Source organism: Polistes dominula, unplaced genomic scaffold (assembly GCF_049000335.1).
Source record: "Polistes dominula isolate Pdom_NZ unplaced genomic scaffold, Pdom_raw_medaka contig_68, whole genome shotgun sequence".
NCBI lineage: Eukaryota > Metazoa > Arthropoda > Insecta > Hymenoptera > Vespidae > Polistes > Polistes dominula.
In genome coordinates this window covers 362,650-387,816 of record NW_028301034.1, presented here as the reverse complement: position 1 = coordinate 387,816, position 25,167 = coordinate 362,650, and the positions used below count along the sequence as shown (strand labels likewise).

General features: G+C 31.0%; 2 protein-coding genes across 12 annotated transcripts in view; one reads left to right on the top strand and one right to left on the bottom strand.

Moving 5' to 3' along the window:
* The window catches only part of Orct (Organic cation transporter), a 41,391-nt gene extending 40,605 nt beyond the window's left edge, over positions 1–786 (bottom strand). Inside the window, exons 1-2 of the mRNA XM_015333595.2 lie at positions 383–786; positions 47–238 (exon numbers count right to left, since the gene is read on the bottom strand). The gene's annotated coding sequence lies outside the window, so the exon portion shown is untranslated. The remainder of the gene's footprint in view (positions 1–46; positions 239–382) is intronic.
* A 725-nt stretch (positions 787–1,511) lies between these two features.
* Dap160 (dynamin associated protein 160) lies at positions 1,512–24,149 on the top strand. 11 transcript variants are annotated; one of them, XM_015333575.2, is made up of 36 exons: positions 1,512–1,878; positions 2,001–2,057; positions 2,275–2,428; positions 2,511–2,659; positions 2,736–2,954; positions 3,916–4,011; positions 4,689–4,757; positions 5,089–5,256; positions 5,375–5,401; positions 5,948–6,112; positions 6,212–6,575; positions 6,664–6,877; positions 6,961–7,112; positions 7,200–7,322; positions 7,403–7,541; positions 9,824–10,138; positions 10,233–10,607; positions 10,691–10,848; positions 10,923–11,124; positions 11,198–11,494; positions 11,571–11,675; positions 12,034–12,129; positions 12,414–12,551; positions 12,649–12,775; positions 12,864–13,028; positions 18,214–18,341; positions 18,478–18,584; positions 18,665–18,737; positions 18,826–19,032; positions 19,115–19,198; positions 19,705–19,860; positions 19,962–20,099; positions 20,196–20,436; positions 20,707–20,781; positions 22,688–22,861; positions 22,952–24,149. In XM_015333575.2, exons 2-36 carry the CDS (start codon positions 2,036–2,038, stop codon positions 23,116–23,118), a joined length of 5,589 nt encoding a protein of 1,862 aa, XP_015189061.2. In that variant the 5' UTR covers positions 1,512–1,878; positions 2,001–2,035; the 3' UTR covers positions 23,119–24,149. The 11 variants fall into 11 exon arrangements, 10 of the variants coding, with proteins under 10 accessions (XP_015189061.2, XP_089030634.1, XP_089030632.1 ...); XM_089174504.1 differs by having other exon boundaries at positions 1,523–1,623; XR_016177261.1 differs by lacking the exon at positions 22,952–24,149 and having other exon boundaries at positions 20,707–21,078.
* Positions 24,150–25,167: the final 1,018 nt, after the last annotated feature.

Here is a 25,167-nt window from a genome sequence, read left to right as displayed (position 1 = left end):
CCTACATTTGTATCATTAAATGAACGTTAACGAAGATGAAACTTACCCGGTTCTTCTTTTTTTATGTCTTTTCTGAATTTAACAGATCGTTGATTTATTGAAGAAATAATTATCAATGGTTAGTATGTCGTGACATATACCATGGCATAATTTAACGTAAAAAAACTTAATACACAAGCATATGAAATTGTTCCTTTGGCATAACTTGTTGAAGTATCCGCACTATAACTATTGAAACCTATTAAGAAACAATTTCATTGTTTGTCAAATAACGTAACTACACTTATGTATTATATAAAGAAATAACAACGATTTATATATTGAATCTTTTTGGTTTTTTTTTTTCATATCATTCTAAATTCATATTTGAGTAAAAATTAACCTTTCGTTTTCTGTCTTTATAGATTTTTTATAAAGTCATTACTTAAAAGATTTAAAACAAAACAAAAAATGAAAGTCTATCAAACGATTATGATTAACATAGATTTCGAACATATGTATAACGAAATTGCCACGATGAAAGTTCTCAAAAAAAAAAAAAAAACTTGTAACTTTTGTTCTTCTTTTAGATATTCTACTCAAGATCGAAGCGTAATTTTTCGAATTGTTCGAATTTTTCGAAATAATTTTCGCTCTGTGTAAAATCTTTCATGATTTTTCCGTCATTTAACGACATACTCGAGAAAGCCATCATCGGTAAGGTAAGTTTATTTTTTTTTCCGATCGTCGTGGTAAACGATTCTTTTATACCGACGCGTTCCAATTCATACGTTTGTACGGACTTAACTGACGGTGAATCGGAGCTTTGTAATTTTCAGGTCGCATATGCAAGTATGGAACGCTCGTATCGTCAAGGACGCGGTCACTATGATGCGCTTGCAATTTTGTACCGATTTGCCTTGGGAGATAGAGCGCGAAACTGACATTTAAATTGATTAGCGTATAATACGATCTAACATTATAACTCGTAATCTCTGTTTTTGAATCATCAATTGTACTACGCGTTTAACGTGTTTTTATCTTTTCACAATTCTAATTATACATTATGAGAAGACAATTCTTACATGCACGAAATAAACACTAATTACAATCAATATGATTGTCATTAGAAACCTTTTGAAAGATGATATTTAATATTATATATAAAAAAAAATAAAAAATAAAAAAATCATGCAAATGAAATAAACGCAAAATAATTTGTCCAAAATCAACTCTCATTCAGAAATATTATTATACTGTAAGGATATTTTTCCATGCGGATAGAATAAGATAATTTTACGATTACGTTTCATCGATTTCTTCCCATTCGACCTAAATACAAGAGAGAGAGAGAGAGAGAGAGAGAGAGAGACGACTGACGTCTCTTTAAAACACACGAGACAATCCGCCGTCGTTTTCTGGCGGGAGAAAATTCAAATCGTTCGTCGGGAAAGCCGAACGCATTTGAAGATCACCGACGTCGCGCCGTACGGTCTATCGATTCTTGCCGAAGATTTCCGAGGTTAGCCGAGTAGGATCAAAGTGACGTACGTCAGTCAGTGTGGGCCGACCCGCGATCCGTCTGTCGATTTCACGGAGTTTCTTGGACGGGTGTTTCTCGCGGAAGGAAGCTACCGTTTTTCGGTAAAGAATCATGCATTCGATCGTTTAAATCTAGCGCCGATGCGCTACGAAAAATTCAAAAGACGACTAGAAATTTGGTTACGTTCGCATGCCTTGCAAAAGGGAGAAACCTTTGGTTCCTATACATTCGTGTTCGCGCCCCGATCAATCTTCAAGATCACAATTCCCCCTGCGCGCTTATCCTCTTAATTGGGTCTTATTGTTGGTAGGATAAACGCTAAATTGATAGCGTACAGCCCGTTCTTTTGTCTCAAGGTAATACTCGAGTCATCGCGACCGACATCGATCGTCATGACCTAACCTTGAAAAAAACGTAACGTTTCTGTAACAAATTTTCGATACATTTCCTGCAATATCAGATTATGTTTTTCTTTCAGATACAGCCCGCTTGATAAACTACGGGTGTATAATAATGGCAAATACTCAAACTCCCGGTACGTAATTTTGATGTCACAGTAACACTATAGTTACATTTTTTTTGTTGTTGCAATCTTGTCATTCAATGATGACAATTGTAAATTAATCGTTTATTTTTAAATGTCATAGATTGTTTCATCAGTATACTCAATTTTCTGTGCAACGGGGTGGGGACTCTCAATTAATCATTATAAAATAAAGGTCAATGAATATGATTAGAATATTTTCTTTTAGGCATGGACCCCTGGGTAATTCAGCCAAGGGAACGGGCAAAATACCAAGAACAATTTGATTCTTTAAGGCCAATCAATGGGATTATTACTGGTGAACAAGCGAAGGGTCTTCTCTTAAGATCACAACTTCCTCCCGTTGTTCTTGGACAAATATGGTATAAAATCTATTATTTAATATATATGGTACTTGTTACAAAACAACAAATCATTCCCCCCTTGTTAATACATTTTTTACAGGTCACTATCGGATACAGATGCAGATGGAAAAATGGATATAAACGAATTTTCCATTGCTTGCAAATTAATAACTTTAAAACTACGTGGGTTTGAAATTCCTAAAACATTACCTTCTTCTCTTATTCAAAGTTTAAAAGCTACTTCCACCGGTAAGTAATGTTTCATTAATTAGTTTGAATAAACATTTAACTTTATCAATAAGGGTTATATATTATTTTTTAACAGGCAATCTTGCAGCTGGTTTAACTAATGGTGCAGCTACTATACCAACCCAAAATAATATTACTTCTTTAGTCAATTTGACTGGCAGTGGAGCTGTACCAGGGCAACCATTAGTTGGCGGAATACCAGTTAGTACTCCTCCGGCACGTCCTTTAATTGGTCCACCATCCAATGGAACAATAGGACGTCCGTCTACACCCGCTTCACCCATGACATTACCAGGTAACTTTATTGATTTGTTTGATTTGGAAATCTTGGGTATGTCCTCTTGTAGCTGCACATCATCAAATATACAATGAGAATTCATAATAACTCTCTCAAACATATACACTATCATTATATGATCTACTTCGATCAAGGCATACTAGTTTATCCAAGCTATGCCGATGAATATAAACATTGTGGAATGATTAGATAAAACCACTATTCGTGCTGCGCAGACTATTCTCACTGCAGAATTCTAACGATTACTATAGTCACTAATAATACTTCGGCTTAACACGTTCATCGCCCAGCCCGTTTCGGTTGAGTTTTTCGCCTGGCCCAAAATTCGACTGTCGGCGCGTCTACGTAACGTAAAGAAGCGATAAATAGAAATATCAACAATACGACCTAAGTATTATGATTATATTATATTATTATATTTTATTTACCGAAAATAATCAAATATAAAACTATCTTTTATTTATGGTTTTGGTAGCGGAAACTATGCATAAAGGAACTTTGTCTATAATATCGAAACATTATTTCTTTTTATGGTGTCGCATGTGTTTACATAAGAGACAATGTCCGAGACCACTCAAAGAGGTCCGACACTGTAAAAAGAGTTTTCATCACACCAATATATCTCGATAATTATTAGGTTTGTTTATGGTTTTATGGTCCTCCTAATCTTTTGTTTTAGTCTCTGAATAGAGTTTTCCTTTTCAGAAAATAAAATATAAAGAAAAGAACTGAATACTAGTTTTTGTCGTCTACAAAATATCGTTTATTTACCGAAAATAATTTTGTTTCTAAATGGGAAAAGAGCGTCTCCGTATAAAAGAGACAGGGCCCACGGGGAAACATGCCCGTCTCCTCTATACGAAGACATGGCGACGAACGTGTTTAAATATAAAACAAAATATTTATAAAATAATCAACAACATATTTCTACATATAACTTATGCATCATACTATACAGCATCGCGACAAAATAGACAGAATGTGGCCAGCAATATACATGCCACAACCCACACACCATCTAAGCCACCTGCTCGACCTGCACCACCCTCTGTGGGTATGTTAAAAGTACTGAATGTTCGTTCATATATGTGAATAAATCTATGTGTGACTAATTGTAATGTATATATAACAAGCTTTTTCATAATTGCTTATTGAAATGTGATCTGTTTATTTATTTTCAAAAAACTCTTTTTATTCTTCTATGAATGGCTTTACTGGTTGGTAGCATGTGATGCATTTTCAAAGGTGAATCAAAGTATGAATGCAATGTTTTATAAATCCAACAAATTAAGACAAGCCTTACAAATGTCTTTCAGTATTCATTTTAATCTACATTTTTATTACATTCTATTAATATTTAGCATTATTGTTTGAAAAATTCAGAACAACCCATATATGTTATAGCAGGAGACATATGTTTACTAACTTTCCTATATTTATTAAAAGTATGGTATTATCATATTTCTTAAACACACAAAATGTATAAATATATCTTTAGAAATATCTGTATTTATTATGGAAGTGCCTTTATTTACTTTATACTTTCTTATTATTATTATTATTATTATTATTATTATTATTATATCTATACTTATTATAAAAAGCTTTAACAAATTTTCCATTTTTCAAAATTATACTTGTGGTACTGTTTTGCTCTTTTCATTATTTATAAATAATCCTTTCTTTGTAAAAACCTTTAACACAACACCTCTATTTGTGCTGCAAAAAAAGGAATCGTGCCTTCCACAAGTACACCAAGCACTGGTCCACCACAAAGACCAACACCACCTTCTAGTATTGGTATGTGTAAAATTGAAGAAATAATTTCAAGATTTGAATGATTACACGATATACACGATGTACATTGTACATGCTGTACACAATGTATGGAAGTACATTTATTTGAAATTTGTTCTTCAAATAAAAAGTATGAGAAGCACTAAGTATCTGAGTATTTAAGAAATGATTCCTTTTTATTAAGTCAATGTTCTTATTAAATGTTTTGTGTTTGCTAAAAAAAAAAAAATGAGAATGTTTTGACACTGTCTTCTTTACGCTTATTTCAATACGTTTTATATCTTTTTATATTATTCTTCTTTTTTTTATACATAATGATGTAATTAAATTACAGGATCTAATTTTCCAACTGCCGCAAATGTTCCACCACCAAAGCCAGCACCACCTTCATTTCCAAATAGCCCAGTTGCTGCAATGTCTCCGGCCAAAGTTTTACCAACTGCTGCTACAGCTATTGTACCTCCTATTCAACCAATGCAGTCAATGACAACTTCTGCTATAGGTAAAATATTTAATGCATATATAAAATATATATCATTTTTAATAATATACAAAATGAATATTCAATGAAAATATATATATATATTAACTGTTATGTTTATTTAATTATTTCATTACAGATTTACTCGATCTTGATTTATCAGAAGGTATACTAAGAAAAAAAAAAAAAGATTGTACAAGAAGTACGATATTATAATTAACAAAGTGCTTTCTGCTAATATCAAAAATAGTTTAGGCTATTGCCTCTAAATATTATTATCATATATTTGCTCTTAATATTTAATGCTGATGTTCTGTTTATTATAGCGTATTCTATAATATATGATATGAATCATTAATTGTTAAACTCTCTCTCTCTCTCTGGAAAATATTTTAATAAGCAACATTGTTTGATAATTGCTGTAATGCTTTTTAAACAAATTTATCCCGAAGATAATAATTTTACTCTGTATTCAAATTTTATGCAGTTTTATTGACAAATTTGGTTCAAGTTTATTCAAAATTTAATGTAATATTAATCTAATCATTTTCATAACAGTGTAGCTATTTGCCAATTGCCTTTGTAATTTTTTAATTAGAGTAATAACGTGTGCGCGCGCGTTTGTGTGTATATGTATTTTTAAACTGTTTGCTTTTATAAAAAAAAAAAAAAGAAATTGTACTTTTTGTTTACAAGTAGTTTACTGTAACAGGTGCCCCAGCAGTAGCTCCAATCGCACCTTTAAATACAAATCCAACACCGATTGCTGCCTTTGGTATGGGACAAACAATGCCAATGCAACCACTTTGTACTGGCATGGGTGCTCCAATGACAGGAGGAAGTACTATTATACCATCAATTCCTCCAATGACTGCTGGTATTTTATATCTAATATTTGATACAAATTAAAGAAGATAATATATTGTTATAAGTAGAAAAATACAAGATCATAAATAATATTTTTTCTTTATCACAGGTACAGGTGTTATATCAACATCTCCAGTTGTAGGTTTACCATTAGTATCATCAACAACAACAAGTGGTGTGCCACCAGTAAATGGTACAACTGTTCATACACCAGTATCCACATGTACACCATTAAGTACAACTGCTAGACCACCAAGTATAGATAGAGTTGGTTCAGTAGATTCTCAGCATAGTCAACATTCAGTTGGGTCTCCGCAATCTGTAGAATGGGCTGTACCTCATCAAACAAAATTAAAATATACTCAATTATTTAATACTTGGGATAGGACAAGATCAGGATTTTTGTCTGGGCCTCAAGCTAGAAACATAATGGTTCAGTCGGAATTACCTCAACCAATACTAGCACGTATATGGTACATCTACATTTAAATTCTACATCTACATAATAATTTGTTATAATCATGATTCTAAGTATTATTATTTTGATGCACTTATTTATAGGGCATTAGCAGACATGGATTCTGATGGTCGTTTAGGTTGTGACGAATTTGTATTGGCAATGCATTTATGTGATTTAGCTAAAGGAGGCGAACAAATCCCTAATACTCTTCCATTAGAACTTATACCTCCCATATTTAGACGACAGCGTCAAAGTAGCTTAACACAATCACAAGGTTCTGTAGAAAGTATTGATCCATCTGCTGGTATGCCACAGGTATAATTAATCACCACTAAAATTTAGTCATGTTTGATGACATGTTGACTTTTTATTATATTTTATATTTATTTTGTGTAAAGACTTCATTTGAAGACAAACGAAAAGAAAATTTTGAAAAAGGGCAAGCAGAATTAGAACGTAGACGTAAGGCTCTTTTGGAAATTCAGCGGAAAGAACAAGAGGAACGTGAACGAAAAGAAAGGGAAGAAGCAGAAAAACAAGAAAAAATTAGGTAAATATATGATGAAATGAATAAAAAAAAAAAAAAAGAAGCATTGTAATATGTTTAATTTATTATATTTCTTTCTCTTTGTTATAGATTGGAACAAGAGAGACGTCGACAAGCGGAAATTGAGAAACAAATGTTAAGACAAAAAGAAATTGAACAAGAAAAGGAAGAACAACGAAAACGTGCTCATGAACAAAGAGAAGCTGCAAGAAAGTAAGTTAAAATATTTTTAAGATGTAACCACATAATATAAAAATAATGAAAAAAATGTAATATCATATCAAAATAAACAGAGAAATGGAGAGGCAGAGACAATTAGAATGGGAAAAACAGAAATCACAGGAACTTCAAGCACAAAGGCAAAAAGAACAAGATGTTTTACTTAAATTAAAAGCAAAGAACCAAACTCTCACTATAGAACTTGGAACATTAGTAAGTATATAATAATATTATTATTATTATTATTAACTGACATTAGGAACTCGAAAGTTCATTGCCGCAAATACCAAATCCCAGGGCCATTGTCCCCGATCCTTCCATTCGCGGTCTTCGTATCCTATTTCTTTCAGGTCCCTTCTAATATTATACTCCCATCTACGTCTCGGTCTACCTAGTGGTCTTTTCCCGTTTGGTATACCGACCAATATTTTGTGCGCCGTTCGACCCTCCCCCATGCGCGCCACGTGACCAGCCCATCTTAATCGGCGTGATTTTACGACGTTGATAATGTCCGGTTTGTTGTACAATCGATGTACTTCAACATTATGGAGTTTTCTCCATTCGCCCGTTTCCTCACCACGTTTTGCACCAAAGATTTTACGAAGAACTTTGTTTTCGAAAACCCTAAATTTCTTTTGGGCCCGTAACGCAAGTAACACCACGATTCGCTACCGTAAAGGACTACCGGCAGGATGATTGTCCTGTATATCCTAATTTTTAATCGCCTAGACAGCAACCGCGAGCTAAGTAATTTGTTAACCGAAAAAAAAACATGAATTGCCTAGATTGATTCTCTTCTTAAGTTCTTCGTTAATTTCGTTCGTCTGTTTTATGATCGATCCTAAATACATACCTAAAGTTGCTGACCCGCTCAAAAGTTTTATCCCGGACTACCAAAGTTCCAGTACTAGGCCTATTCTGAACTCTATCGGTTACCATATATTTGGTTTTTTCCGCGCTTATTTGCAGTCCCAAATCTTTAGTATTATCTATTAATATTTTTGCGTTAATAATTAATGCCTCTTAATTGTCCCCTAACAAAGCAATATCATCCGGGTTTGTCAACAATTGTGTTATCCCGTTCAACTGTAGACCATTTTTACTTTTCTGCAGTTCTTTGACAGAACGCGATTACAATTATTTTATTATTAACTGGCATTAGGAACTGGAAAGCTCATTGCCGCAAATACCAAATCCCGGGGCCATTTTTCCCGTCCCTGAGCGCGATCCTTCAATTCGCGGTCTTCGTATCCTATTTCTTTCAGGTCCCTTCTAATATTATCCTCCCATCTACGTCTCGGTCTACCTAGTAGTCTTTTCCCATTTGGTATACCGACCAATATTTTGTGCGTCGTTCGATTCTCCCCCATGCGCACCACGTGACCAGCCCATCTTAATCGGCGTGATTTTACGACGTTGATAATGTCCGGTTTGTTGTACAATCGATGTACTTCAACGTTATGGAGTTTTCTCCATTCGCCCGTTTCCTCATCTTGTTCTGCACCAAAGATTTTACGAAGAACTTTGTTTTCGAAAACCCTTAGTTTCTTTTCGTCCTGTAACGTGAGCGACCACGATTCGCTACCGTAAAGAACTACCGGCAGGATGATTGTCCTGTATATCCTGATTTTTAGTCGCCTAGACAGCAACCGCGAGCTGAGTAATTTGTTAACCGAAAAAAAAACATGAATTGCCTAGATTGATTCTCTTCTTAAGTTCTTCGTTAATTTCGTTCGTCTGGTTTATGATCGATCCTAAATACATACCTAAAGTTGCTGACCCGCTCAAAAGTTTTATCCCGGACTACCAAAGTTCCAGTACTAGGCCTATTCTGAACTCTATCGGTTACCATATATTTGGTTTTTTCCGCGCTTATTTGCAGTCCCAAATCTTTAGTATTATCCATTAATATTTTTGCGTTAATAATTAATGCCTCTTGATTGTCCCCTAACAAAGCAATATCATCCGGGTTTGTCAACAATTGTGTTATCCCGTTCAACTGTAGACCATTTTTACTTTTCTGCAGTTCTTTGACAGAACGCGATTATAATTATTTTATTATTAACTGGCATTAGGAACTGGAAAGTTCATTGTCGCATATACCAAATCCCAGGGCCATTGTCCCCGATCCTTCAATTCGCGGTCTTCGTATCCTATTTCTTTCAGGTCCCTTCTAATATTATCCTCCCATCTACGTCTCGGTCTACCTAGTGGTCTTTTCCCATTTGGTATACCGACCAATATTTTGTGCGTCGTTTGATCCTCCCCCATTTCGCTACCGTAAAGAACTACCGGCAGGATGATTGTCCTGTATATCCTGATTTTTAATCGCCTAGACAGCAACCGTGAGCTGAGTAATTTGTTAACCGAATAGAAACATGAATTGACTAGATTGATTCTCTTCTTAAGTTCTTCGTTAATTTAAGTATATAATATAAATCAACTATATATTTAAGTTACTTTTAATATTATTATTATTATTATTAATATTCTAGAATGATAAAGTGAAAGAATTATCGCAAAAGATTTGTGATACTCGTGTTGGTGTCTCAAGTGTAAAAACAACGATCGATGGAATGAGATCAACTCGCGATTCGCAATTACAAGAAATGACAGCGTTAAAAAATAAACTTCGTGAACAAAATCAAAGGTTATTAGCGCTTAGTCAGGAAAAAGCACGAATAGAAGCAAAGAATAAACTAAATTCCGCTCAAGATGCTGTTGGTCAAGAAGCAGTAAAAATGGCATTTGATAATAAACAAATAACTCTCAAGCAAATGAAAGATAAAATTGCTGATTTGCAACAACAGGTATATAAATATATATATATATATGATTTATTACAGTGATTGAATAATACAGCAAATTTCATGATTTTTTTTTTAATATTTCATAAATTTATAGATTGATGCTAAAATGATTGATATAGAAAATAATAATGGTCAACTTGAAGATATTAAAACGCAAATGAAAAATTTAATAGCAGATTGTAAAAAATTATATATTACATTTGAAGACAAGAAAACAAAAGTTTTGGAACTTAGAGTAAATAGTGGAACAGCTCCATCAGACTATACAACACCAGCATGGGGTGACGATAATACTTGGGGCGATACTGAAACCATAGTTCGTGACAATGATTGGCCTGTTAACGATACCGCTGTTATTACAAATACAACAGAAAAGCCTAATGCAGAAGTTATGAAATACAGAGCATTATATGAATTTGTAGCAAGGAATCAAGACGAAATATCATTTCAACCTGGTGATATTATTTTGGTAAGTTTATTTATACAGAGAAACATTTATGAGAAAGATGAAAATATTCATAAATTTATTAATTATTATTATTATTATTATAGGTACCACCCGTTCAAAATGCAGAACCTGGATGGATGGCTGGTGAAATACGTGGTCATACTGGCTGGTTCCCAGAGTCATACGTTGAACCAATAGATTCTAGTGCTACTACTGACAGCACATTCATGCAACAAGATAGTGTGGAAAAACGAATATTAGAGTATGTTGCAATCTAATTTAAACAATTAACGTATTTGAATTAAACTATTATATTAATGAAACTTTCTGTCGCAGAGGTATTGCTGAAGTTCCCGAAAATGTATCTGATGCGGGATCTCTTGGTGGTGAAGCTCCTACAGTTGAAGCTATAGTACCAACCTTAGGATTAGGTGTTGCTTGTAATATACAAGCAACTGCTTTATATCAGTACCGTCCTACTACAGAACAACATCTTTCCTTTGATAAAGGAGATGCTATTAATGTTATTGAACAACAGGTTAATATATATATATATATAGATATATCTACAGTTAAATTAAGTCATTTCCTACATATAAATTATTTTATAGAATGATTGGTGGTATGGCGAATTAAGTAATGGAACTAAAGGTTGGTTCCCAAAATCGTATGTAAAAGAAACTCCCACCAATGGTAAAGATATTGTTGCTTCTGTGGATGACGGTCTCAATGAATATTACATTGCACTTTACCAATATGCTTCAACTGAAACTGGTGATCTTAGTTTTAATCAGAATGAAGTTATTTTAGTCATCAAAAAAGAAGGTGATTGGTGGACAGGATGCATAGGAGACAGAACTGGAATTTTTCCTTCTAATTATGTTGAGAAATGTGATGCACCTATTCAGGTATTTTTCGAAGAGAGATGAATAGTGTTTAAATATATTTTCTGTGACTGTATATTACTGATGTATATGTGTGCAGGGTGTTCCTTTGTCTACTAATGCTACTGAACAAAATACCGCTGTAGTTACTAATACCACAGAAAATCAAGAAGATACAACTCTTACAACGACGCAAACACCATCAGTACGTAATCATATGATTTTTTTAATATTTTACTTAAGCTAATAATATTATCAGTATTACTGTATAATAGTAATACATATGCTACATGTATGTAGTAAGTACTAGATTATTCCAATAACACATACACACATAAAGCTATAGTAATATTGATTAGCTAATATCATAGATCAAATTCGAAACGTTTCTTAATTCAACATTAAATAATTATCTCACTATACTACCAAATCGTATGAAATATATATTTACAATAGTAAAATCATTCAAATTATGTTATTAATATTGTATCAAATAATTAACATATATTTGACGAGTGATTAAACATTAAATAGTAAGCTAGCTTTCCTGTACATTTGTTTAGCAATTAGAAAAAACTGCTGAACAGCTTGAAGATGAAAGAGCAGCTGCAGAAGACAGAGCAGAATTACCTGATTTCACTGCTATGGCTACTCAACAGGTAAACAGTGTAAATGTGGCTCTTAATTCTTTAACATTTTGTGAAATATATGTAAAAAAGGTTTCATATTTTATGACATTTAATTGCTTATTGCCTCATTTATGCCACTGATGCCCTGGTACTGCAGTATCATAAGGTATTTTGCTATTTGCAAGGAGTAATTTTTATGCGTCCTTAATTATTAATAATGTGATATTATTATTATTATTATTTTTTTTTTTTTTTAATATCATGTATACATAAGAGTGTATAAAAATTATTGTTTACTTTGTTTGACTATACAGCGAGGAAGAAAACCTGAAATTGTACAAGTTATTGCACCTTACCAAGCTACCAGTGCTGAGCAGTTAGATCTGCAAAGAGGACAATTAATAATGATTCGTAAAAAGACGGACAGTGGATGGTGGGAAGGAGAACTTCAGGTATTTTTATGATTTATTCGTGTAGCTGTATAAATAGTATAGGTAGTCTCTATACTATCTAAAGATTGATTTATTTCATTTCATTTTGATCTAATAGGCACGTGGAAAAAAGAGACAAGTTGGCTGGTTTCCAGCATCTTATGTTAAACCATTAACTAGTAGTAGTAATAGAAGTACACCTGTCTCTCACGGTTATCAAGATTCACCAACGGATCCAAATGTTGGTTAGTTGATGTATATATATAATAAATAAAATTAGGTTTTATATTTTTTGTATGATTATATTACTCGGGATTATTGGCATCTTTACAGAACGTGTTATGGCTCTGTATCCGTACCAAGCACAAAATGAAGATGAGTTAACGTTTGAGAAAGGTGATGTTATAACAGTGATTGCCAAAGATGAAGAAACATGGTGGAAAGGCGAATTAAATGGAGTTTCTGGACTCTTTCCTAGCAATTACGTCTCTCCTATGTGTAAGTATTCCAAAATTCTAATTATCATTCCAACGAATATAATATTTTCTGTAATATTTTGTAACTTTTATAATTATATAAATATAAGTTAGTTTTTATGCAACCCTTTTTTTTTCTTTTTTTTTTTTTTTTTGAAATATATTAGAATAAAAAAGAAAATCTGTATTTTCCCTCCTTTATAAGCAATTTTATATTAGTAAATTCATGTATTAATTTACAGTTATATAAAATTATTATAATGGATTAAATATATAGATTAAGAAACATGTCAAATCTGTTTTATATACAAGCGGATAGATGGACGACCGTCAGGAAAATTTAATTGCTGTATAATAACAAATTATCATCTTATTAAAAAGAAAAAATCATATATTCTGTGAACATGTGCATTTATAAACAAATTTAACTTATTAACAGTTTCATTAAAAAAAAAAAGAAAAAAAGAGTATTAAAATTATCTTATTTTTTGATATTTTTAAGTTTTATTTTACATCGACTGTATATATTTTATGTTATAATTACACAAAGAATTATAGTTCATTTAGATTGATTACACTACAATACTTTGTTTAATATAATAATTGATTCTTTTTAATTAATTTCATTAATTTATATAGGCAACACTATTTGAAGACTTCTAAATGAATTCTTTTTATTATTTTATTAAATAGAAAGGTAATAAATATAGGTATATATTATATTGTTTATATTATATTAACAATATAATTAACAAAGGAAATGAATTCTAATTCCGTATCTAGTCAAATAGTTCCATATCTATGGATTTCTTCTTCGTCATTTATATTATTTATTCACATCATTGTATTAATTCATGGGAAATGATCTACGAAATGGCAAAATTGTTTATTATTATTTATAATAATGACTATGTCTGCTTATTGCTTTGGTGCAGCTATCATTCTTTCTTGTGTTTTAGAGCTAGCTTAAAAAGTAACATTAGTTACTTATTTTATCCTTTTAAATAGTTCTTACAATAATCGTATGAATACTATATTCTTTCTATTTGTAAAAAAAAAAGAGCCTGCTTGTCTGCCTGCATGCCTGCCTGTCCGTCCATCCGTCCGTCCGTCTGTCCGTTTGAGGTAGCCGTTTCATTTTTCTATCAGTAATCTTCATTCTGTTAATTAGTTTGTCAATAAATTTATTTGTACAATATTTTGTTTTACATACATTTGATATATTCTGCATACTTTTTCTTTTTTTTTACAAATCGTGATAATGAAATATATTGTTCATTGACAATATTCTACTTAAGTCTATGATGATTTAAACATTTTCATTTGACAAACTGTTCTTTAGATAGTTCTTATTTTTGTATTCTATTATAATCATTAATTAAAATGTATCTACATTTTTGAAACTTACATATAATATAATCCGTTTATTAAATAGTAATCGTTAATTATAAATATATAAAAGAACAGCTACCTCGGTTATATCAAATTACTTGACACACGATACTCAATGATTTTCCTTTACTAATTGTTGTATTTCGCATCTGCTTAACACGCAGCTTAAAGGATAGCAGAGCAGCACCGCAGCATTGCAGGCTAAAATAAAATGGCATCTGAAGTGCAATAAGAATGAATAGCAGATCCTACTCAGCACGGCGTATAACAACCTGAAGTCTCGACGGAGGAGACAGTGGGCAAAAGAGAAAATGAGGGAGAGGGAGAGGGAGAAAAAAAGAGATTGAGAAAGACTCAGGGCCGGTTCTTTGTCTTTGTATTAATCCATATATTATGCAAGTCCTTTTCCTGTGGTGCAGGGTTCTTTTATTTCCCTTGTTGTCATTGTCATTGTCAGTTAAAGTTTGCCACTATCAGAATTAGGCGTTATATCTTTTTAATATCTTGGAATGATTTTGTCACTGGCATTGTGTGCGTCATATATATTATTATTATTATTATGCATAAAATAGTATGCGCATGTAAAGAGACATTAATTATATAAATCATGATGCAAGTACCATCAATATTACCTGATATGTGCACCAAGGTCTACCTCAGTTCACTATATACTCCAATGTGGAATCAAGGACAAATATTATTGAATATTTGGCATTCTCATTTTAGAAGTAATAAAACTGGCTTAAATATATTATGCCACACTGTTACTTAATGTTTAAGTTAAACTTAACATTTGATATGGTCAAACAAGATTAGACACTTTAGTAATGTCTTGCATTGATATACAAGTGACACTTTGAGCCCGGGTTATTTAAATATATATTATATATATATATATGTTACTTTCTCTTAAAAATATAAAATGCAAATATTATAGAGCATCGAAGTATAATAGTAACATATTTTAATGTTACAGGATACCAGAAGCTTGCCATAAAAGGCAATATAGGTCTATGTTCACATTGGAAATGGCTATTCATCATATTTAATGTTTAAATGTTTATCCTATAGATAAGAAAATTCTAATAATTATAGGAGAATTAAGGCTGTTAAATTTCATGATCACCGGGCTTTAAGTGTTAAGTGTTTCTTAATCTTTAAACAAAAAAATTGTTGTAATCTTATTAAGTTTGTCATCCCTGCCTTCTTCAATATAATATTGCTTCCCAAAGTGTTTTTAATGTACGAAAGCGTGAAAATCTTATGAGTATTATCGTTCACTTATTGTTGAAACTGCCCAATAGCATCATCAATGATGCTGTTTTTCTGATATTTAAAAAAAAAAACAAAAAACAAAAAAGCGCGTGATTTGTATTATAACTGCATCATGACCAGGCCTAGAGGAGAAATTTGATAGTTATGTAATAATGGAAAGCCACTTCTAGACGATTTATTTGTACAAAGTAAGCAGAGAAGGAGCTACAAAAATGTGTTGCATTTCTTTCCTATGTTTTCATACATTAATATAATTTAAGTTTAGTATACCTAATCATAGACACATAATCGAATCTCTATACAAATGTTATTATTGTTAATTTTATTGTTCTCTATACGTAATTTTCGAAAATCAAATGTTTATAGTTTTCTAATTTATATACAGTCAAGTGAATAGTTGACAAAAGATCGAAATGTATGCGTGTGTGTATACATATGTACACCAATAATACATACACACATATATGTCGTCAATTATGTTTGCCTCCCTCCCTCCCTCTCTCCCTCCCACCCCTTAGTACAATTTGTTATTAAAAATAATTTGTTTCTATTTATTTGAACTTTATCAATTGTTTGTTCTCTGTTGATCTGTAAAAGCAACTGGCGTGCTCCTTCTTTAAAGCCTTTTATTATAGAGCCTAAAAAAAAAAAAAAACAATGTCAGTCATTTTAATGACATCAGTGACACATCACTCTCAGATCATATAAATGATTTAATTGGTCGCGAGTGATTCGTTGAATAACATTATTTTGCAATGAACCAGTTTTGTCATTATTTTCTACATTCTATTTAAATAGAAAATAATATGAAAGGAGTTAGAGATTAATTGAAATGAATATTCTGAAATAATTTATTTACATATATATATATATATATATATAATTTGGTAATATTCAACAATGCTATATATAATTAATCTAATCATGTCTTATTTATTTTATATTCAGACGCTAACTTTATAATGTGATAATATTGTATTTGATCTTAATGTGAATCACAATATATATAAAATCTTTTTTTTTTTTCTTTTTTTCTTCTTAATCCTATTAATTATTTATTAGTTTAATTATTTATATTGCATAAAAATGAGCAGATAAACGAAGATATAACTACTGGTTCCAAATAACTGAAGAAATAATAAACAAACAAGCGCACAATAGTGTTAAATCAGTGTATTTATATACAAATTATCCTTTTACACATTCTATATTACAGCTAAGCAAATATGTGTATAAATACATCTGATAAATTGCAAGAATTGTGTGCTTATTGTTAAGTACTCTTAATATACGCCCAATGTAATCTTTATCTAAACATGTTGATGATGTGTAAAGCAAGTTGTGCAACTGATTATCTTTAGAGAAATACCTGTGTAGCGCTTATTATCTCTAAGATTGTTACCATTTGCAGTCTATCCACATTGTTTGTTGTAATATCAAATCTCATTAAAATGAATCTCAGTAAAAAAATAATATGTATCTCTCCATGGAGGACATTGTGAGAGTTTGAACAAAATCACAAAGTCACTGCTTCATTTTATATGGATTTTGTTCATACTTTGTATGACTTGCTCTTGTCTTCTCACATGCATATATACAAATTTGTTCTTATACATATGTATACATATCTATAACACATATGCAGACACGTTCTTAAAAACGCTGATTGAAATAAAGTATCTATCTGTTGTAAAGTACTGTAGTGCGGACCAAGTGTGTGTCATTCAGTATTACCCAAACATGATATGTATACTTCTTATACGTAGTAGGTTGGAATTTAAATATTGGCAACTATTTATACAAAAGAGTTACATGTTTGCACATGTTACTGTACTTCAAAGTAGCTACCAGCCTGTACCCAGTACCTGCTCTGTTGATGGTGCGAATGGAGTGGTCTACTGCCTGTTGAATCTCTGGAACAGTTCTGAATCGAATGCCACGATGAGTTTCGCATGAATTGACGGAAATGCTGAATGAGAGGCTTTCTTATGCCGCATCCTAACACTGAATAAGACATGACAATAGACCGCTCCATTCGCACCATCAACAGAACAAGCTCTGCTAACGGGTTCTACACAACGCTGGTGACTATACTTTGAGGAACAGTAACAGGTTGTGAATAAATAGTTGGTACTATTTAAGTTTCAACCTACTTATGTTTATTCACATGCGTGTTTGTCCTGGATGAGTTTCCTACTTTCCAAATATTTTACGAAATTAGCATTATTATATTCGTATAAAATTATTTCTAATTTATATATTATCCACAAAGTAATATACATGGCATAAATGAAGAGAATATTTTCTTTTAAATATCTTTCATTTTTCTTATTTATTTTCTGATGCTGTTCTATAGATGATTATTCTGTAGAGATAAAATAAATTGTTTTATTTTGTCGTCAAGTCAAGAAATTTATTTGTTTCTGAAATAATGACCTTCCCCAATAGGATAACATATATCCTTGAAACAAAAATCACTAATAACAAATTAAAGTATAATTAAATAATTCAGAAAATCCTTCTATAAATTTTATGTGTAGCAAGTAAGCTGACAACTGAACTGTTAATGGCAAGGCTTGATCCAATGGAGAGAAAACGTCAAGAATATATAAAAGAACTTATTACAACTGAACATGCATATATAGAAGATATGAGGCTAGTACATGAGGTATCTTTTATTATGTTATAATTTTTTATATGTTTTATTAACAATTTATTTATATCATCGTAAAAAGAAGAAATATTATTATTCATACAAATTTTCTACAAGTTATTCTTATTTTAATTTCTGTTTGATTTTATAGGTGTTTGAAAAACCTCTTATTGAAAGTTTAGTTTTAACTTTAGATGAGGTGGATAAAATCTTTGTAAACTGGAGAGATATTATAGCCTGTAATGATAATTTTTTAAGGTAAACACTTGAAACAGAACTAAACGTAGAAAAGTATGCATATTAACTTTTTTTTCTTTTTTTTTTTTGTTTATTCCTAGGACTTTAAGGATAAGGAGAGAAAACAGTGAAGGTGGAATTGTTAGAATGATTGGTGATATTTTATGTGAGAATGTATGTATGTTATGTTTGCTATAAAAAAAATATATATTTCTAATTTCATAAAAGAATCGTTTATTATTTATATTTAATAAACTTTCAGATACCAAGAATGTCAGCTTATATAAGATTTTGTAGTTGTCAAATATCTGCTGCTGTATATCTTCAACGATTAACAGAAACTGTACCAGAATTCGTTGAAGTTGCGCATGCTTGTCAGCAAGATCCAAGAACCAAAGGAATGCCACTTAGCTCGTTTTTAATTAAACCTATGCAAAGGATTACAAAGTATCCACTTATTATTAATAAAGTAAGATTTATTTTGATTGATGCATCTTTTCATTCTTAAAATAATAAGATTAAATATTTATTTTTTCTAATGAAAATTATAGATTTTAGAACACACACCGCCTGATCATCCAGATAGACAGTATCTTCAAGAAGCATTAGCCAGAGCTGAAGAATTTTGTACACAAGTAGAATTAATAATCAAATATTATCTTTATTTTACGTAGGTTGGAACTTAAATAATGGCAACTATTTGGCTAGCAACACCAGCGTTGTGTAGAACCCGTTAGCTGAGCCTGTTCTGTTAATGGTGCGAATGGAGCGGTCTACTGCAATGTCTCATCCAGTGTTACGATACGACATAAGAAAGCCTCTCATTCGCGCTCATAGCACTCCAAGTGCATCTGAGCAGCTTCGTAACGCATCCATTTCTGCATTTTCATCAATTCATGCGGAACCCATCGTGGCATTCGCTTCAGAACTGTTTCAGAGATTCGACAGGCAGTAGACCGCTCTATTCGCACCATCAACAGAACAGGCTCAGCTAACGTTGGTAGCTACTTTGAAGTACAGTAACAGGTGCAAATATGTAACTCTTTTGTATCGGTTATGAATAAATAGTTGCCACTATTTAAGTTCCAACCAACGTATAGAAGATTATTCATCTTATCTGATTCATGTCATTTAATTTTAGGTAAATGAAGGTGTAAGAGAAAAAGAAAATAGTGATAGATTAGAATGGCTACAAAATCATATTGTATCTGATGGTCTTGAAGAACAACTTGTGTTTAATTCTCTAACCAATTCATTAGGACCAAGAAAATTATTACATTTTGGTATTCTTCATAAGGTATTAATAAAATGAACTTTTCATTTTCTTTAATTGAAAAAATATAATTATAATTTGTAAATTATTTCTAAGAAATATTATTTTTGGAATATTTATATTAGGCCAAGAGCGGAAAAGAACTCGTTAGTTTTTTAACAAATGATTTTTTATTATTTGCACAACCAACAAAATCTTTACCAAGTGGACAACAATTTTCGTTTGAGCGTAATAAACACCAAAGATTTAAAATGTACAGGAAGGTATATTAATAAATTTTCTATAAAAAAAATATAAAATATAATAAATATTATTGAAATCAAAATACTTTCAATATTAATTATGATTTCGTCTTGCAGCCGATATTTCTTAATGAATTATCATTGCTATCCGATTTAGATACAAATACAAGTGGAAGTATAAATGGATTGGATGTCTTAGATAATACATCGAAAACTTTGAGACTTAGAGATTCAAAAAAGCCGATAATATTGATAGCACCATCAACAAGTGAATGTTCATTATGGAAGAAAAGAATTGCTGAGGCACGCAAAACGTTTATGGAAAATGAAAAGACTCGTTTACAGAGACAACGATCAAGTGAGTTTTGTTTTGTTTCTTTTTTCACAATGCCACTTTTGCTGCCATATCATTGTCAATACGTTTATCGTTTTCTTATTACAATATAATTTGTCTTATTTTATAAATGATTTCAAACTATATGATAGTAAGTAAATAAATGTAGCTACGTAGCTACGATTTGTTAGCTTTCCATTGACGCTTGTTGTTGTTTCTGGAACAAATCTATTTTATCAATTAAGATATTAAAATGTGCAATAATATGTCATATATGTATATATGGATAAACAGAGCAGGCGCAGTTTGGAGCATGTGGACGTATTCTTGTAACTGTGTTTGAAGGTTCCAACTTGAAAACACCGTCTGGTAAGCAAGTGCATGTTTTTTATGTTGCTTGCTGCTATGCTTGCTTTTATGCTTTATTATTATTTTGACTTGTGTTTAACTGCATGTACGTTTAAATCTCATCAAGAGGACAAATATATTGGAAATCTGAAGAAAACAACTCATGTGGCAATAGAATTACATTTTTAACATTTTTAATGCTTTTTTGCTCGTTACACTTACTAACAAAATATTGCATGGTTATAGTTTGTAGAAAACCACCACAAGGCTATCTTCGGTTAATTGTAGTGGAAGCTGAAGAACTTGCTATAAAAACAGGTAAAGCTTTACATTTTTCAGCAATGCAATATTCTTTTACACTTTCTGTGTGATAAAGTAGAAATCTATTATATGTAACACATTAAACTTGAATATATTTTTAATTTGCATGTATTGATTTAATAAGCTTAATAACTAACTATTTTTATTGAATAATTTGTAGCATTTAATGCATCCCTAATTTTCTTTCTTTCTGTTCTATTTTAAATCTATGATTCATTTGCTTTATATATACATATATACAGGATGGGTCACCACATTTTACCACCTTGATTTACGTTTTTATTATTACGCGTAGGAGACAATGTTTCACATGGAGTTGAATGGCTTTAAAAGGGGCTTATACTGATTGTACTTTTTTTTTAGGTGGACGTGTCAAGGACATATGAAGGTCATTAATGTTTCTTTAAACGGAATCATATATTTTTTATTGCTTTTCATATTATTTACAAAAAAGTATTAACCTATTTATGTAAAAAAATTATTACTTTAGGAGATATTTTAATTTTTGTCTATTTACAAAAAAGCTTCAATATGGCGACCATTTGCATCAGAACACTTTCTGAATCGAGAAATTAATGACTCATTAACGTTTCTTAATGTATCTTATGTTATTTCCTTGCATTCATTGACGATACGATCCCTTATATTGGCCATTGTAGTCGGAGACTCAGCGTAAACTTTATTTTTTAAGTAGCCCAATAAGAAAAAGTCGAGGGGCGTTAGATCTGGTGACCTAGCCGGAAAATGAAAAAGTTGTCTCTTTGAGTGAGAGCCCAATTACAAAATTCTAAACGTTTATAACAGTCAATTGCGGTCAGTTCTTGAACCTTTGATACATGATATGAATGGTATTTGTGCTTTCTCAGTATGCGTAAAATGCTTTTGCGGCTAATTCCAGCTTGTCTTTCGATTTCGCGAGAGCTAACGGATGGATTTATCGTAACTGCGGCTAACACTTCCCAAATCGTTGGATAGAACGGGGTGGACCCATTCATTTTCCGGCTAGATCACCAGATCTAACGCCCCTCGACTTTTTCTTATGGGGCTACTTAAAAAATAAAGTTTACGTTGAGCCTCCGACTACAATGACCAATATAAGGGATCGTATCGTCAATGAATGCAAGGAAATAACATAAGATACATTAAGAAACGTTAATGAGTCATTAATTTCTCGATTCAGAAAGTGTTCTGATGCAAATGGTCGCCATATTGAAGCTTTTTTGTAAATAGACAAAAATTAAAATATCTCCTAAAATAATAATTTTTTTACATAAATAGGGTAATACTTTTTTGTAAATAATATGAAAGAGCATCAGATGATGCAATAAAAAATATATGATTCCATTTAAAAAAACATTAATGACCTTCATATGTCCTTGACACGTCCACCTAAAAAAAAAAAAGTACCATCAGTATGAGCCCCTTTTAAAGCCATTCAACTCCATGTGAAACATTGTCTGCTACGCGTAATAATAAAAACGTAAATTAAGGTGGTAAAATGTGGTGACCCACCCTGTATATATATATAAGTAAATGTCATAATATAATAGAAACTAACAAAAATATTTCTAATTTTAATGTTAATAATCAAATCATTTTTGAACAGGAAAATGTAATACATTCTGTAAGGTTTCTATGGGATCCCAAGAAGAAAGAACTAGTGTTGTTTCAGAAACAGACTGTCCTTTATGGGATACATCTATGCAGTTTCTAGTTAAGGATTTAAACGAAGATACTCTTTGTATCACAGTATTTGACAAAGGATATTACAGTCCTGATGGTATATTTTGTATTATTTTTACAATTTATATATAAATTTGACTTTAATACACATTTATAAATTTTAATCAAATATTTGTAACATACACAGAATTCTTAGGACGTGCAGAAATTAGGGTAGCAGATATCATGAGAGACAGTAAAAATGTTCGTGGACCTATTTTACAACGATTCAAGTTACGTGAAGTTGAACAAGGTGACGTTATTTTAAAACTAGACCTTCGTTTATTCAATAATAGTAAATACAGTAATAGATAAACAATCTTTTTTTTTTTTTTTTATTCTTTTTAAATATAATATAATTTTTTTTTTTTTTTATTGACAAGTACACATACAAATTTATGACAAGTTTAAAACCACTCACTGCCAGAAAGACAATCTTTTACAATAAATCGTCATTTTAGCAGAGAGATATGAGTTTTAAAATATTAATTACAAAGTTTCATTCATAGATAATAAGTTTATCAGTATTTCATTATTAGTAATAGATGATATGAACAAATAATTATCGTAATATATTATATCTAATATTTTTATAATGACGATGTGATATACGAGAATTCAAAATAGTTTAATAATTTGCTATTGCAAATCGATATAATGTTAAAATGTAAAAACGTATTTTTGTAACAATATCTATCTCAACATTTTTGTATAAAATGGTTCATTTCTCTATATTATTATTAAATGTTTTTTATATAAACAAAAAATATCAACAACAACAAAAATAATACAAAATTATTCTATCTATTTTTTGAAATCTTGTTCTTAAACTTGAAAGTTTCGTCTGTTGAATTAAACAAATGTTCAGTATTATACAAATATCATAGAATGAATGCATGCTAGATAAGGTTCATATGCGAGATACAATATATCAATATTTGAAATAAATGTACAGTTTATAAAATGTTATATAATATATATGAGATACAACTGTAAAGATTACTTTTTTTGTACTAAATGTATTAGAGACAGCATTTCATTTACACAAGAGCATTTATATATAAATATGAATAAAATGAAAATAAAGAACAACATTATTTCGAATTTTATTCGTGATATGTTATATCTATGGCTGCTGTAAAAAAGCATCGATATATTTTACAGTTATTTTATAAATAAGAGACAAAAAAAATTGAATACATAAATATAATATAACTACTACATAGATATCCTACACACTTCAGTCAACATGATACTTGTGATGATCGACAAGTACGTACATATATAAAAATATATTTTATAACATATAATTAAATAATTAAATAAATAAAAGTGTAATTATTTAATATTATTATTATTATTATTATTATTATTATTATTATCACGAGATACGATCCAATTTATCTTCGACCTTAATACACAATTGTGAAAGATCTCGTGAAAATTACAACAACATTTTATAAATGAAATGTAACATGCCGATCATTATTAGTTCTCATATAATTATTAATAAAAGAAACTTCAATGATCCTGATAAAATTAATATCATCGAAGATCTAAGACAATCCGCTAATACGTAGGTTGGAACTTAAATAGTGGCAACTATTTATACAAACGAGTTACATGTTTGCTCCTGTTACTGTCCTTTAAGGGGACACGTCAACAAAAAAATCGATTTTTTTTTCGATTTTCTGAAAAAATATTATTTCAAAAATGTTTCTTCAAATTTTGGTAAAGATCCGCGCATTATTTACGAAACTGTAGTAGTTTAAACGGAGTGCGCCGTAGCGCTCCAAGTAAGTTGCCAAAACTGTAAACGTTCATTTCTCCTATTCGCGTTTTTAAAACGGTTGCCCTCGCTGCGTCCAGACCATTTATCCGATCTTTACCAAATTTTGTACAGTAATACTAGATACACGTATCTAGGGAATGAACAAAAGGATTTTTCGAAAAAATGCCAATTTTTTTTTTCTTCAAAAACTCGGCGATTTTTCTGCAAAAATGTCAATTTTTTTCGCAAAAAGTCGACTATTTTGAGAAAAATTAAAAAATCACAATTTCCTTTCGTTCATTCCCTGCGCCAACATCTCTGCTAAAGGATAACACTCAGTTTTTTTGTTTATGATGAACCAATTTTTGGCAGTAAGGGCCACCGAAAATCACCTTTTTTTTGGACTCTTAGAAAAGTGGAAACAGACAACACAATTTACAATATTTTTACACACAAAAATTGTGAATATAGTTCAGATATATAACTTACATATACCAAAGATTTGTATTGATATTATTAAAACTGGCTGCAAAAAAAATTCACAAAATAACCGCTTTTTTTTACACTCGAAGGTGACGTGTCCCCTTAAAGTA